Below are 18,485 nucleotides of genomic sequence, written 5' to 3'. Positions count from 1 at the left end.
GAAGAAGTGAAGGAGATTCCCTTGTGAGAAGCGTGATATGAAGTGCTGATGTGGACCTGTTGTTGTTGTGTAGGTGTGTAAGTTACGGGAGCGCCTGCAGGAGTTACGGGCCCAGCGGGAGACGGAGCAGCACAAGCACTCGGTCGCGCTCACCGACCTGCGCGTGAAGCTCCACGAGGAGAAGCAGCGCGAGGTGGCGTTGGCGCGCGAGAGCCTGTCCCGACAGCACGAGGCGGAGCTGGCCCGGGGGGCCCGGCTCCGAGACACCGAGCTGGCCCGGCTGCAGGCGCTGGTGTGTGTGTTGCGGGACGGGGCCAGCAGCGAGCTGCGCAGCGCCCTGAAGGAGGAGGCGCGCGAGGAGGCGCGGAGGAGCTACGAGGCGGAGAAGCTCAGACTCGCGCAGGAGCTGCAGGAGGCGAAGACCTCGCGGAGGCAGGCGGAGGAGGCGCTCGCTAACGCCCTGCAGGCGGACCGGGCCCGAGCAGCCGATCTCAGAGTCGCCCATCAGGCCCATCACGAGGAGATCCAGAGGATCAAGCGCGAGAGCGAGAGGGAGATACGGAGACTGGTAAGATGCAGGAATGAAGTTAGTTCACGCTCATACTCTATTAGAAAACTGTAGACACAAATGTTTAATGTGAGCTAATAAAACAGTCATAACCTATTAGGCTTTTTTAGATATTCCCTTTCATGCAGTGTGTAATAGAGCTTTTTGTGAATTTAAAAGGTCTGCAAAGTTTTGAAGATCAAAGTGAATCATAAATAAAGTTATTGTCTCCCCAATCACAAGTAGACCACAACACAACAGACTGGACCATCTGACCAATCAGAGCAGAGTAGACCACAACACAACAGACTGGACCATCTGACCAATCAGAGCAGAGTAGACCACTCACAACAGACTGGGTCATCTGACCAATCAGAGCAGAGTAGACCACTCACAACAGACTGGGTCATCTGACCAATCAGAGCAGAGTAGACCAATCACAACAGACTGGGTCATCTGACCAATCAGAGCAGAGTAGACCAATCACAACAGACTGGGTCATCTGACCAATCAGAGCAGAGTAGACCAATCACAACAGACTGGACCATCTGACCAATCAGAGCAGAGTAGACCAATCACAACAGACTGGGTCATCTGACCAATCAGAGCAGAGTAGATCAATCACAACAGACTGGGTCATCTGACCAATCAGAGCAGAGTAGACCAATCACAACAGACTGGGTCATCTGACCAATCAGAGCAGAGTAGACCAATCACAGACTGGGTCATCTGACCAATCAGAGCAGAGTAGACCAATCACAACCGACTGGACCATCTGACCAATCAGAGCAGAGTAGACCAATCACAACAGACTGGGTCATCTGACCAATCAGAGCAGAGTAGACCAATCACAACAGACTGGGTCATCTGACCAATCAGAGCAGAGTAGACCAATCACAACAGACTGGACCATCTGACCAATCAGAGCAGAGTAGACCACTCACAACAGACTGGGTCATCTGACCAATCAGAGCAGAGTAGACCAATCACAACAGACCGGACCATCTGACCAATCAGAGCAGAGTAGACCAATCACAACAGACTGGACCATCTGACCAATCAGAGCAGAGTAGACCACTCACAACAGACTGGGTCATCTGACCAATCAGAGCAGAGTAGACCAATCACAACCGACTGGGTCATCTGACCAATCAGAGCAGATTAGACCAATCACAACAGACTGGGTCATCTGACCAATCAGAGCAGAGTAGACCAATCACAACAGACTGGGTCATCTGACCAATCAGAGCAGAGTAGACCAATCACAACAGACTGGGTCATCTGACCAATCAGAGCAGAGTAGACCAATCACAACAGACTGGGTCATCTGACCAATCAGAGCAGAGTAGACCAATCACAACAGACTGGGTCATCCTGACCAATCAGAGCAGAGTAGACCAATCACAACAGACTGGGTCATCCTGACCAATCAGAGCAGAGTAGACCACTCACAACAGACTGGGTCATCTGACCAATCAGAGCAGAGTAGATCAATCACAACAGACTGGGTCATCTGACCAATCAGAGCAGAGTAGACCAATCACAACAGACTGGGTCATCTGACCAATCAGAGCAGAGTAGACCAATCACAACAGACTGGGTCATCTGACCAATCAGAGCAGAGTAGACCAATCACAACAGACTGGGTCATCCTGACCAATCAGAGCAGAGTAGACCACTCACAACAGACTGGGTCATCTGACCAATCAGAGCAGAGTAGACCAATCACAACAGACTGGGTCATCCTGACCAATCAGAGCAGAGTAGACCACTCACAACAGACTGGGTCATCTGACCAATCAGAGCAGAGTAGATCAATCACAACAGACTGGGTCATCTGACCAATCAGAGCAGAGTAGACCAATCACAACAGACTGGGTCATCTGACCAATCAGAGCAGAGTAGACCAATCACAACAGACTGGGTCATCTGACCAATCAGAGCAGAGTAGACCACTCACAACAGACTGGGTCATCTGACCAATCAGAGCAGAGTAGACCAATCACAACAGACTGGACCATCTGACCAATCAGAGCAGAGTAGACCAATCACAACAGACTGGGTCATCTGACCAATCAGAGCAGAGTAGACCACTCACAACAGACTGGGTCATCTGACCAATCAGAGCAGAGTAGACCAATCACAACAGACTGGACCATCTGACCAATCAGAGCAGAGTAGACCAATCACAACAGACTGGGTCATCTGACCAATCCGAGCAGAGTAGACCACTCACAACAGACTGGGTCATCTGACCAATCAGAGCAGAGTAGACCAATCACAACAGACTGGGTCATCTGACCAATCAGAGCAGAGTAGACCAATCACAACAGACTGGACCATCTGACCAATCAGAGCAGAGTAGACCAATCACAACAGACTGGACCATCTGACCAATCAGAGCAGAGTAGACCAATCACAACAGACTGGGTCATCTGACCAATCAGAGCAGAGTAGACCACTCACAACAGACTGGATCATCTGACCAATCAGAGCAGAGTAGACCACTCACAACAGACTGGGTCATCTGACCAATCAGAGCAGAGTAGACCAATCACAACAGACTGGGTCATCTGACCAATCAGAGCAGAGTAGACCACTCACAACAGACTGGGTCATCTGACCAATCAGAGCAGAGTAGACCAATCACAACAGACTAGGTCATCTGACCAATCAGAGCAGAGTAGACCACTCACAACAGACTGGGTCATCTGACCAATCAGAGCAGAGTAGACCACTCACAACAGACTGGGTCATCTGACCAATCAGAGCAGAGTAGACCAATCACAACAGACTGGGTCATCTGACCAATCAGAGCAGAGTAGACCAATCACAACAGACTGGGTCATCTGACCAATCAGAGCAGAGTAGACCAATCACAACAGACTGGGTCATCTGACCAATCAGAGCAGAGTAGACCACTCACAACAGACTGGGTCATCTGACCAATCAGAGCAGAGTAGACCAATCACAACAGACTGGGTCATCTGACCAATCAGAGCAGAGTAGACCACTCACAACAGACTGGGTCATCTGACCAATCCGAGCAGAGTAGACCACTCACAACAGACTGGGTCATCTGACCAATCAGAGCAGAGTAGACCAATCACAACAGACTGGGTCATCTGACCAATCAGAGCAGAGTAGACCAATCACAACAGACTGGACCATCTGACCAATCAGAGCAGAGTAGACCAATCACAACAGACTGGGTCATCTGACCAATCCGAGCAGAGTAGACCACTCACAACAGACTGGGTCATCTGACCAATCAGAGCAGAGTAGACCAATCACAACAGACTGGACCATCTGACCAATCAGAGCAGAGTAGACCACTCACAACAGACTGGGTCATCTGACCAATCAGAGCAGAGTAGACCAATCACAACAGACTGGGTCATCTGACCAATCAGAGCAGAGTAGACCACTCACAACAGACTGGGTCATCTGACCAATCAGAGCAGAGTAGACCACTCACAACAGACTGGGTCATCTGACCAATCAGAGCAGAGTAGACCAATCACAAAAGACTGGGTCATCTGACCAATCAGAGCAGAGTAGACCAATCACAACAGACTGGGTCATCTGACCAATCAGAGCAGAGTAGACCAATCACAACAGACTGGGTCATCTGACCAATCAGAGCAGAGTAGACCACTCACAACAGACTGGGTCATCTGACCAATCAGAGCAGAGTAGACCAATCACAACAGACTGGGTCATCTGACCAATCAGAGCAGAGTAGACCAATCACAACAGACTGGGTCATCTGACCAATCAGAGCAGAGTAGACCAATCACAACAGACTGGGTCATCTGACCAATCAGAGCAGAGTAGACCACTCACAACAGACTGGGTCATCTGACCAATCAGAGCAGAGTAGACCAATCACAACAGACTGGGTCATCTGACCAATCAGAGCAGAGTAGACCAATCACAACAGACTGGGTCATCTGACCAATCAGAGCAGAGTAGACCAATCACAACAGACTGGGTCATCTGACCAATCAGAGCAGAGTAGACCAATCACAACAGACTGGACCATCTGACCAATCAGAGCAGAGTAGACCAATCACAACAGACTGGGTCATCTGACCAATCCGAGCAGAGTAGACCACTCACAACAGACTGGGTCATCTGACCAATCAGAGCAGAGTAGACCAATCACAACAGACTGGGTCATCTGACCAATCAGAGCAGAGTAGACCAATCACAACAGACTGGGTCATCTGACCAATCAGAGCAGAGTAGACCAATCACAACCGACTGGGTCATCTGACCAATCAGAGCAGAGTAGACCACTCACAACAGACTGGGTCATCTGACCAATCAGAGCAGAGTAGACCAATCACAACAGACTGGACAATCTGACCAATCACAACAGACTGGACCATCTGACCAATCAGAGCAGAGTAGACCACTCACAACAGACTGGGTCATCTGACCAATCAGAGCAGAGTAGACCAATCACAACAGACTGGACCATCTGACCAATCAGAGCAGAGTAGACCAATCACAACAGACTGGGTCATCTGACCAATCAGAGCAGAGTAGACCAATCACAACAGACTGGGTCATCTGACCAATCAGAGCAGAGTAGACCAATCACAACCGACTGGGCCATCTGACCAATCAGAGCAGAGTAGACCAATCACAACAGACTGGGTCATCTGACCAATCAGAGCAGAGTAGACCAATCACAACAGACTGGGTCATCTGACCAATCAGAGCAGAGTAGACCAATCACAACAGACTGGGTCATCTGACCAATCAGAGCAGAGTAGACCACTCACAACAGACTGGGTCATCTGACCAATCAGAGCAGAGTAGACCAATCACAACAGACTGGGTCATCTGACCAATCAGAGCAGAGTAGACCAATCACAACCGACTGGGCCATCTGACCAATCAGAGCAGAGTAGACCAATCACAACAGACTGGGTCATCTGACCAATCAGAGCAGAGTAGACCAATCACAACAGACTGGGTCATCTGACCAATCAGAGCAGAGTAGACCAATCACAACAGACTGGGTCATCTGACCAATCAGAGCAGAGTAGACCAATCACAACAGACTGGGTCATCTGACCAATCAGAGCAGAGTAGACCACTCACAACAGACTGGGTCATCTGACCAATCAGAGCAGAGTAGACCACTCACAACAGACTGGGTCATCTGACCAATCCGAGCAGAGTAGACCAATCACAACATACTGGGTCATTTTACCAATCAGAGCAGAGTAGACCAATCACAACAGACTGGGTCATCTGACCAATCAGAGCAGAGTAGACCACTCACAACAGACTGGGTCATCTGACCAATCCGAGCAGAGTAGACCACTCACAACAGACTGGGTCATCTGACCAATCCGAGCAGAGTAGACCAATCACAACAGACTGGGTCATCTGACCAATCAGAGCAGAGTAGACCAATCACAACAGACTGGGTCATCTGACCAATCAGAGCAGAGTAGACCAATCACAACAGACTGGGTCATCTGACCAATCCGAGCAGAGTAGACCAATCACAACAGACTGGGTCATCTGACCAATCAGAGCAGAGTAGACCAATCACAACAGACTGGGTCATCTGACCAATCAGAGCAGAGTAGACCAATCACAACAGACTGGGTCATCTGACCAATCAGAGCAGAGTAGACCAATCACAACAGACTGGGTCATCTGACCAATCCGAGCAGAGTAGACCAATCACAACAGACTGGGTCATCTGACCAATCAGAGCAGAGTAGACCACTCACAACAGACTGGGTCATCTGACCAATCAGAGCAGAGTAGACCAATCACAACAGACTGGGTCATCTGACCAATCAGAGCAGAGTAGACCAATCACAACAGACTGGGTCATCTGACCAATCAGAGCAGAGTAGACCAATCACAACAGACTGGGTCATCTGACCAATCAGAGCAGAGTAGACCAATCACAACAGACTGGACCATCTGACCAATCAGAGCAGAGTAGACCAATCACAACAGACTGGGTCATCTGACCAATCCGAGCAGAGTAGACCACTCACAACAGACTGGGTCATCTGACCAATCAGAGCAGAGTAGACCAATCACAACAGACTGGGTCATCTGACCAATCAGAGCAGAGTAGACCAATCACAACAGACTGGGTCATCTGACCAATCAGAGCAGAGTAGACCAATCACAACCGACTGGGTCATCTGACCAATCAGAGCAGAGTAGACCACTCACAACAGACTGGGTCATCTGACCAATCAGAGCAGAGTAGACCAATCACAACAGACTGGACCATCTGACCAATCACAACAGACTGGACCATCTGACCAATCAGAGCAGAGTAGACCACTCACAACAGACTGGGTCATCTGACCAATCAGAGCAGAGTAGACCAATCACAACAGACTGGACCATCTGACCAATCAGAGCAGAGTAGACCAATCACAACAGACTGGGTCATCTGACCAATCAGAGCAGAGTAGACCAATCACAACAGACTGGGTCATCTGACCAATCAGAGCAGAGTAGACCAATCACAACCGACTGGGCCATCTGACCAATCAGAGCAGAGTAGACCAATCACAACAGACTGGGTCATCTGACCAATCAGAGCAGAGTAGACCAATCACAACAGACTGGGTCATCTGACCAATCAGAGCAGAGTAGACCACTCACAACAGACTGGGTCATCTGACCAATCAGAGCAGAGTAGACCAATCACAACAGACTGGGTCATCTGACCAATCAGAGCAGAGTAGACCAATCACAACCGACTGGGCCATCTGACCAATCAGAGCAGAGTAGACCAATCACAACAGACTGGGTCATCTGACCAATCAGAGCAGAGTAGACCAATCACAACAGACTGGGTCATCTGACCAATCAGAGCAGAGTAGACCAATCACAACAGACTGGGTCATCTGACCAATCAGAGCAGAGTAGACCAATCACAACAGACTGGGTCATCTGACCAATCAGAGCAGAGTAGACCACTCACAACAGACTGGGTCATCTGACCAATCAGAGCAGAGTAGACCACTCACAACAGACTGGGTCATCCTGACCAATCAGAGCAGAGTAGACCAATCACAACAGACTGGGTCATCTGACCAATCAGAGCAGAGTAGACCAATCACAACAGACTGGGTCATCTGACCAATCAGAGCAGAGTAGACCACTCACAACAGACTGGGTCATCTGACCAATCAGAGCAGAGTAGACCACTCACAACAGACTGGACCATCTGACCACTCACAACAGACTGGGTCATCTGACCAATCCGAGCAGAGTAGACCAATCACAACATACTGGGTCATTTTACCAATCAGAGCAGAGTAGACCAATCACAACAGACTGGGTCATCTGACCAATCAGAGCAGAGTAGACCACTCACAACAGACTGGGTCATCTGACCAATCAGAGCAGAGTAGACCACTCACAACAGACTGGGTCATCTGACCAATCAGAGCAGAGTAGACCAATCACAACAGACTGGGTCATCTGACCAATCAGAGCAGAGTAGACCAATCACAACAGACTGGGTCATCTGACCAATCAGAGCAGAGTAGACCAATCACAACAGACTGGGTCATCTGACCAATCAGAGCAGAGTAGACCACTCACAACAGACTGGGTCATCCTGACCAATCAGAGCAGAGTAGACCACTCACAACAGACTGGGTCATCTGACCAATCAGAGCAGAGTAGACCACTCACAACAGACTGGACCATCTGACCACTCACAACAGACTGGGTCATCTGACCAATCCGAGCAGAGTAGACCAATCACAACATACTGGGTCATTTTACCAATCAGAGCAGAGTAGACCAATCACAACAGACTGGGTCATCTGACCAATCAGAGCAGAGTAGACCACTCACAACAGACTGGGTCATCTGACCAATCAGAGCAGAGTAGACCACTCACAACAGACTGGGTCATCTGACCAATCAGAGCAGAGTAGACCACTCACAACAGACTGGACCATCTGACCACTCACAACAGACTGGGTCATCTGACCAATCCGAGCAGAGTAGACCAATCACAACATACTGGGTCATTTTACCAATCAGAGCAGAGTAGACCAATCACAACAGACTGGGTCATCTGACCAATCAGAGCAGAGTAGACCACTCACAACAGACTGGGTCATCTGACCAATCAGAGCAGAGTAGACCACTCACAACAGACTGGACCATCTGACCAATCACAACAGACTGGGCCATCTGACCAATCAGAGCAGAGTAGACCAATCACAACATACTGGGTCATTTTACCAATCAGAGCAGAGTAGACCAATCACAACAGACTGGGTCATCTGACCAATCAGAGCAGAGTAGACCAATCACAACATACTGGGTCATCTGACCAATCAGAGCAGAGTAGACCACTCACAACAGACTGGACCATCTGACCAATCAGAGCAGAGTAGACCAATCACAACATACTGGGTCATCTGACCAATCAGAGCAGAGTAGACCACTCACAACAGACTGGACCATCTGACCAATCAGAGCAGTAACTTCTCATTAATGAGTGAATTTGCAAAAATGTCAGTGTTTTACTGTTATACATTTACACCCCTTTTTATTATATAAAAAAAGGGAAATTCTTTGCAACTTTAAATTTTACAAGAACTATGGCAAACCACTGTGATGCAAGAAAACCTACAGATTCATTTTCTAATAAAACAACATAAACAACTTGAATGTTTTTAAACAAAATATAATAATTGTACACTAACATGCGTTCACTCTGAGGTGTTTAAGCTGATCAGCAGTGTGAGTGTGCAGGGCTCATCACTAGGTGGCAGCAGAGGCAAGGTGGACTTCTCTTTAAACACCTCTCACATTTAGACTGTTGGCCTTTGACCTTCTGCTCTACACAACCTTGGCCTGTTGTTAATTAGATGTAGTTTATTTATGTCATGTCAATTCATTATTTTTTCTGTTTATAGTGTCTTATTAAAATTTACCAACAAAATTCAGTCCTGAAAGTGTGAGAGATTCAGGAAAGAGGCTAAATATAGTATTTTACAAAGTATTTTTTGAGACAAATCTAACTCATAGATGTAAAAAATAAATGAATTAATAAATTAGCATAATTTCATGTGTAATGCCACACTTACAACTCACCTGAAAGTGAAAGGTGTAACAATTTAGTTTAAATGGTCATAACTTAAAAAATAATTTTGAAAATAAATGATGATATAATAATAAATGAAACAAAATAAATTATGTGTATTTTGATAATCATAATCCATATGCAAAGTTTTAGTTTCCCACACTAAAAACAGTGGATTTTTAGAAGATTTAATGCACTGTTTCCGGGTCAAGCCTTGCCTGAATGCGATAGCGGGGTCAAAGGTCAGACGAGACACACTGACCAGTGGACGATGGCTGTTTTCAAACAGGTTTCCCTTCCGCCATTTGACCAGACGAACAGATTGTCTCATCACAGCCGCTCACCATCAGTTAAAACTGATCTACATATTAAGCTTGAACAGAAGAAAACATTCAGAAACACCATTAAATGACGTCACCTTTTAAAATGGGCTTTCCTTACATCTCATTTTTACACCGATCATTATCTGTCTCAGACAGTGCTTCTCATGAACAGTAACGGACAGCAAATAGACGGTTTTAGTTATTTGCACCAATTTGATATTAGCAACCTTATAAAAGGCCTTGTCCAGACACCAGAGGATCGTGAACAGAGAGATGTAGATCTGGCTGCCAGTAATACAGCTGTGTTATAAATGTGTTATGCTCCGTGTATTGGCCAAACCAAAAGCTTATCTTTGAATATACAGTATTATTTAACAGATACTGTGATTTAAAAATATATAAATATATTTCTGAAAGAAGTCTCTTCTGCTCATCAAGGCTGCATTTGATCAGAAATACAGTAAAAACTGTGAAATATTATTCCAATGTAAATCATCAGTTTTCTAAGTGAATATACAGTAAAGTGTAATTTATTCCTGTGATCAAAGCTGAATGTTCAGCATCATTACTCCAGTCTTCAGTGTCACATGATCCTTCAGAAATCACTCTAATATGAGGATTTGATATTGAAAAATGTATCATTATTATCAGTTTATTTTTGTGGAAACTGACACATTGTATTCTCCAGGATTCTCTGATGAACAGAAAGTTGAAAAGAACAGCATTTATTTGAAATAGAAATATTGTGCAACATTACAAATGTCTTGACTGTCACTTTTGATCAATTTAATGTGTCCTTGATGAACAGAAGTAGTAATTTATTTATTTATTTAAATCTTACTGACACCAAACTTTTGAACAATAGAGAATGGCCAAAGTTTCTAAATCAGTGCTTCACTAGTAATGACCTCGATGTTTAACGTCTGCCTGAAACAGATTCTAACACCAGTGCGATAGTTTTGCTGTTAGACCGGCCGGAAGGGACGGTTGTGAAGTGGAGCAGAGGATCTTGTCAGAGAATTAACTCTGAATCTGCTGTTCATACACACACTCTGCTGCTCTGCTGTCCATACACACACTCTGCTGCTCTTCTGTCCATACACACACTCTGCTGCTCTGCTGTTCATACACACACTCTGCTGCTCTTCTGTCCATACACACACTCTGCTGCTCTGCTGTCCATACACACACTCTGCTGCTCTGCTGTCCATACACACACTCTGCTGCTCTTCTGTCCATACACACACTCTGCTGCTCTTCTGTCCATACACACACTCCGCTGCTCTGCTGTCCATACACACACTCTGCTGCTCTGCTGTCCATACACACACTCTGCTGCTCTGCTGTCCATACACACACTCTGCTGCTCTTCTGTCCATACACACACTCCGCTGCTCTGCTGTCCATACACACACTCTGCTGCTCTGCTGTCCATACACACACTCCGCTGCTCTGCTGTCCATACACACACTCTGCTGCTCTGCTGTTCATACACACACTCTGCTGCTCTGCTGTCCATACACACACTCTGCTGCTCTGCTGTCCATACACACACTCTGCTGCTCTTCTGTCCATACACACACTCTGCTGCTCTTCTGTCCATACACACACTCTGCTGCTCTTCTGTCCATACACACACTCTGCTGCTCTTCTGTCCATACACACACTCTGCTGCTCTGCTGTCCATACACACACTCTGCTGCTCTGCTGTCCATACACACACTCCGCTGCTCTGCTGTCCATACACACACTCTGCTGCTCTGCTGTTCATACACACACTCTGCTGCTCTGCTGTCCATACACACACTCCGCTGCTCTGCTGTCCATACACACACTCTGCTGCTCTTCTGTCCATACACACACTCTGCTGCTCTTCTGTCCATACACACACTCTGCTGCTCTTCTGTCCATACACACACTCTGCTGCTCTTCTGTCCATACACACACTCTGCTGCTCTGCTGTTCATACACACACTCTGCTGCTCTTCTGTCCATACACACACTCTGCTGCTCTTCTGTCCATACACACACTCTGCTGCTCTTCTGTCCATACACACACTCTGCTGCTCTTCTGTCCATACACACACTCTGCTGCTCTTCTGTCCATACACACACTCTGCTGCTCTTCTGTCCATACACACACTCTGCTGCTCTGCTGTCCATACACACACTCTGCTGCTCTGCTGTCCATACACACACTCCGCTGCTCTGCTGTCCATACACACACTCTGCTGCTCTGCTGTTCATACACACACTCTGCTGCTCTGCTGTCCATACACACACTCCGCTGCTCTGCTGTCCATACACACACTCTGCTGCTCTGCTGTCCATACACACACTCTGCTGCTCTTCTGTCCATACACACACTCTGCTGCTCTGCTGTCCATACACACACTCTGCTGCTCTTCTGTCCATACACACACTCTGCTGCTCTTCTGTCCATACACACACTCCGCTGCTCTGCTGTCCATACACACACTCTGCTGCTCTTCTGTCCATACACACACTCTGCTGCTCTTCTGTCCATACACACACTCTGCTGCTCTGCTGTCCATACACACACTCTGCTGCTCTGCTGTCCATACACACACTCCGCTGCTCTTCTGTCCATACACACACTCTGCTGCTCTGCTGTCCATACACACACTCCGCTGCTCTGCTGTCCATACACACACTCTGCTGCTCTTCTGTCCATACACACACTCTGCTGCTCTTCTGTCCATACACACACTCTGCTGCTCTTCTGTCCATACACACACTCTGCTGCTCTGCTGTCCATACACACACTCCGCTGCTCTGCTGTCCATACACACACTCTGCTGCTCTTCTGTCCATACACACACTCTGCTGCTCTTCTGTCCATACACACACTCTGCTGCTCTTCTGTCCATACACACACTCTGCTGCTCTTCTGTCCATACACACACTCTGCTGCTCTGCTGTCCATACACACACTCTGCTGCTCTGCTGTCCATACACACACTCCGCTGCTCTTCTGTCCATACACACACTCTGCTGCTCTTCTGTCCATACACACACTCTGCTGCTCTTCTGTCCATACACACACTCTGCTGCTCTTCTGTCCATACACACACTCTGCTGCTCTTCTGTCCATACACACACTCTGCTGCTCTGCTGTCCATACACACACTCCGCTGCTCTTCTGTCCATACACACACTCTGCTGCTCTGCTGTCCATACACACACTCCGCTGCTCTTCTGTCCATACACACACTCTGCTGCTCTGCTGTCCATACACACACTCTGCTGCTCTGCTGTCCATACACACACTCTGCTGCTCTGCTGTCCATACACACACTCTGCTGCTCTTCTGTCCATACACACACTCTGCTGCTCTTCTGTCCATACACACACTCTGCTGCTCTGCTGTCCATACACACACTCTGCTGCTCTGCTGTCCATACACACACTCTGCTGCTCTTCTGTCCATACACACACTCTGCTGCTCTGCTGTCCATACACACACTCTGCTGCTCTTCTGTCCATACACACACTCTGCTGCTCTGCTGTCCATACACACACTCTGCTGCTCTGCTGTTCATACACACACTCTGCTGCTCTTCTGTCCATACACACACTCTGCTGCTCTTCTGTCCATACACACACTCTGCTGCTCTGCTGTCCATACACACACTCTGCTGCTCTGCTGTCCATACACACACTCTGCTGCTCTGCTGTTCATACACACACTCTGCTGCTCTTCTGTCCATACACACACTCTGCTGCTCTTCTGTCCATACACACACTCTGCTGCTCTTCTGTCCATACACACACTCCGCTGCTCTTCTGTCCATACACACACTCTGCTGCTCTTCTGTCCATACACACACTCTGCTGCTCTTCTGTCCATACACACACTCTGCTGCTCTGCTGTCCATACACACACTCTGCTGCTCTGCTGTCCATACACACACTCTGCTGCTCTTCTGTCCATACACACACTCTGCTGCTCTTCTGTCCATACACACACTCTGCTGCTCTTCTGTCCATACACACACTCCGCTGCTCTTCTGTCCATACACACACTCTGCTGCTCTGCTGTCCATACACACACTCTGCTGCTCTTCTGTCCATACACACACTCTGCTGCTCTGCTGTCCATACACACACTCTGCTGCTCTGCTGTCCATACACACACTCTGCTGCTCTTCTGTCCATACACACACTCTGCTGCTCTGCTGTCCATACACACACTCTGCTGCTCTTCTGTCCATACACACACTCTGCTGCTCTTCTGTCCATACACACACTCTGCTGCTCTTCTGTCCATACACACACTCCGCTGCTCTGCTGTCCATACACACACTCTGCTGCTCTGCTGTCCATACACACACTCTGCTGCTCTTCTGTCCATACACACACTCTGCTGCTCTTCTGTCCATACACACACTCTGCTGCTCTGCTGTCCATACACACACTCTGCTGCTCTGCTGTCCATACACACACTCTGCTGCTCTGCTGTCCATACACACACTCCGCTGCTCTGCTGTCCATACACACACTCTGCTGCTCTGCTGTCCATACACACACTCTGCTGCTCTTCTGTCCATACACACACTCCGCTGCTCTGCTGTCCATACACACACTCTGCTGCTCTGCTGTCCATACACACACTCTGCTGCTCTTCTGTCCATACACACACTCTGCTGCTCTTCTGTCCATACACACACTCTGCTGCTCTTCTGTCCATACACACACTCCGCTGCTCTGCTGTCCATACACACACTCTGCTGCTCTGCTGTCCATACACACACTCTGCTGCTCTTCTGTCCATACACACACTCTGCTGCTCTTCTGTCCATACACACACTCTGCTGCTCTTCTGTCCATACACACACTCTGCTGCTCTGCTGTCCATACACACACTCTGCTGCTCTTCTGTCCATACACACACTCTGCTGCTCTGCTGTCCATACACACACTCTGCTGCTCTTCTGTCCATACACACACTCTGCTGCTCTTCTGTCCATACACACACTCTGCTGCTCTGCTGTCCATACACACACTCTGCTGCTCTGCTGTCCATACACACACTCCGCTGCTCTGCTGTCCATACACACACTCTGCTGCTCTTCTGTCCATACACACACTCTGCTGCTCTGCTGTCCATACACACACTCTGCTGCTCTTCTGTCCATACACACACTCTGCTGCTCTGCTGTCCATACACACACTCCGCTGCTCTGCTGTCCATACACACACTCTGCTGCTCTGCTGTCCATACACACACTCTGCTGCTCTGCTGTCCATACACACACTCTGCTGCTCTTCTGTCCATACACACACTCTGCTGCTCTGCTGTCCATACACACACTCTGCTGCTCTTCTGTCCATACACACACTCTGCTGCTCTTCTGTCCATACACACACTCTGCTGCTCTTCTGTCCATACACACACTCTGCTGCTCTTCTGTCCATACACACACTCTGCTGCTCTTCTGTCCATACACACACTCTGCTGCTCTGCTGTCCATACACACACTCTGCTGCTCTGCTGTCCATACACACACACTGCTGCTCTGCTGTCCATACACACACTCTGCTGCTCTTCTGTCCATACACACACTCTGCTGCTCTTCTGTCCATACACACACTCTGCTGCTCTGCTGTCCATACACACACTCTGCTGCTCTTCTGTCCATACACACACTCTGCTGCTCTTCTGTCCATACACACACTCTGCTGCTCTGCTGTCCATACACACACTCTGCTGCTCTGCTGTCCATACACACACTCTGCTGCTCTGCTGTCCATACACACACTCTGCTGCTCTGCTGTCCATACACACACTCTGCTGCTCTTCTGTCCATACACACACTCTGCTGCTCTGCTGTCCATACACACACTCTGCTGCTCTTCTGTCCATACACACACTCTGCTGCTCTGCTGTCCATACACACACTCTGCTGCTCTGCTGTCCATACACACACTCTGCTGCTCTTCTGTCCATACACACACTCTGCTGCTCTTCTGTCCATACACACACTCTGCTGCTCTTCTGTCCATACACACACTCTGCTGCTCTTCTGTCCATACACACACTCTGCTGCTCTTCTGTCCATACACACACTCTGCTGCTCTGCTGTCCATACACACACTCTGCTGCTCTTCTGTCCATACACACACTCTGCTGCTCTTCTGTCCATACACACACTCTGCTGCTCTTCTGTCCATACACACACTCTGCTGCTCTTCTGTCCATACACACACTCTGCTGCTCTGCTGTCCATACACACACTCTGCTGCTCTTCTGTCCATACACACACTCTGCTGCTCTTCTGTCCATACACACACTCTGCTGCTCTTCTGTCCATACACACACTCTGCTGCTCTTCTGTCCATACACACACTCTGCTGCTCTTCTGTCCATACACACACTCTGCTGCTCTTCTGTCCATACACACACTCTGCTGCTCTTCTGTCCATACACACACTCTGCTGCTCTTCTGTCCATACACACACTCTGCTGCTCTGCTGTCCATACACACACTCTGCTGCTCTTCTGTCCATACACACACTCTGCTGCTCTTCTGTCCATACACACACTCTGCTGCTCTGCTGTCCATACACACACTCTGCTGCTCTTCTGTCCATACACACACTCTGCTGCTCTGCTGTCCATACACACACTCTGCTGCTCTTCTGTCCATACACACACTCTGCTGCTCTTCTGTCCATACACACACACACTCTGCTGCTCTTCTGTCCATACACACACTCTGCTGCTCTTCTGTCCATACACACACTCTGCTGCTCTTCTGTCCATACACACACTCTGCTGCTCTTCTGTCCATACACACACTCTGCTGCTCTTCTGTCCATACACACACTCTGCTGCTCTTCTGTCCATACACACACTCTGCTGCTCTGCTGTCCATACACACACTCTGCTGCTCTTCTGTCCATACACACACTCTGCTGCTCTTCTGTCCATACACACACTCTGCTGCTCTGCTGTCCATACACACACTCTGCTGCTCTTCTGTCCATACACACACTCTGCTGCTCTTCTGTCCATACACACACTCTGCTGCTCTTCTGTCCATACACACACTCTGCTGCTCTTCTGTCCATACACACACTCTGCTGCTCTTCTGTCCATACACACACTCTGCTGCTCTTCTGTCCATACACACACTCTGCTGCTCTTCTGTCCATACACACACTCTGCTGCTCTTCTGTCCATACACACACTCCTGCTGCTCTTCTGTCCATACACACACTCTGCTGCTCTGCTGTCCATACACACACTCTGCTGCTCTGCTGTCCATACACACACTCTGCTGCTCTTCTGTCCATACACACACTCTGCTGCTCTGCTGTCCATACACACACTCTGCTGCTCTGCTGTCCATACACACACTCTGCTGCTCTGCTGTCCATACACACACTCTGCTGCTCTTCTGTCCATACACACACTCTGCTGCTCTTCTGTCCATACACACACTCTGCTGCTCTTCTGTCCATACACACACTCTGCTGCTCTTCTGTCCATACACACACTCTGCTGCTCTTCTGTCCATACACACACTCTGCTGCTCTTCTGTCCATACACACACTCTGCTGCTCTTCTGTCCATACACACACTCTGCTGCTCTTCTGTCCATACACACACTCTGCTGCTCTGCTGTCCATACACACACTCTGCTGCTCTGCTGTCCATACACACACTCTGCTGCTCTTCTGTCCATACACACACTCTGCTGCTCTGCTGTCCATACACACACTCTGCTGCTCTTCTGTCCATACACACACTCTGCTGCTCTTCTGTCCATACACACACACTCTGCTGCTCTGCTGTCCATACACACACTCTGCTGCTCTGCTGTCCATACACACACTCTGCTGCCTCTTCTGTCCATACACACACTCTGCTGCTCTTCTGTCCATACACACACTCTGCTGCTCTTCTGTCCATACACACACTCTGCTGCTCTGCTGTCCATACACACACTCTGCTGCTCTTCTGTCCATACACACACTCTGCTGCTCTGCTGTCCATACACACACTCTGCTGCTCTTCTGTCCATACACACACTCTGCTGCTCTGCTGTCCATACACACACTCTGCTGCTCTTCTGTCCATACACACACTCTGCTGCTGCTGTCATACACACACTCTGCTGCTCTGCTGTCCATACACACACTCTGCTGCTCTTCTGTCCATACACACACTCTGCTGCTCTGCTGTCCATACACACACTCTGCTGCTCTCTGTCCATATCTGCTGCTCTGCTGTCCATACACACACTCTGCTGCTCTTCTGTCCATACACACACTCTGCTGCTCTGCTGTCCATACACACACTCTGCTGCTCTTCTGTCCATACACACACTCTGCTGCTCTCTGTCCATACACACACTCTGCTGCTCTGCTGTCCATACACACCACTCTCTGCTGTGCTCTTCTGTCCATACACACACTCTGCTGCTCTGCTGTCATACACACACTCTGCCTCTGCCCTGTGTCCATCCACACCCACTCA

General features: G+C 48.7%; 1 protein-coding gene across 1 annotated transcript in view; it reads left to right on the top strand.

The window, feature by feature from the left end:
• jakmip1 (janus kinase and microtubule interacting protein 1) overlaps positions 1 to 18,485 on the top strand; it is a gene marked incomplete at its 3' end in the record, with an annotated part of 80,684 nt that overhangs the window by 18,982 nt on the left and 43,217 nt on the right. Inside the window, exon 3 of the mRNA XM_081382523.1 lies at positions 74 to 568. Within this exon, the coding sequence (XP_081238649.1) occupies positions 74 to 568 (495 nt within the window). The remainder of the gene's footprint in view (positions 1 to 73; positions 569 to 18,485) is intronic.

This window comes from Scardinius erythrophthalmus (assembly GCF_964197995.2).
Source record: "Scardinius erythrophthalmus genome assembly, chromosome: 13".
Lineage (NCBI taxonomy): Eukaryota > Metazoa > Chordata > Actinopteri > Cypriniformes > Leuciscidae > Scardinius > Scardinius erythrophthalmus.
The sequence above is the reverse complement of the archived record's forward strand: the minus strand, read 5'-3'. Positions and strand labels throughout refer to the sequence as shown.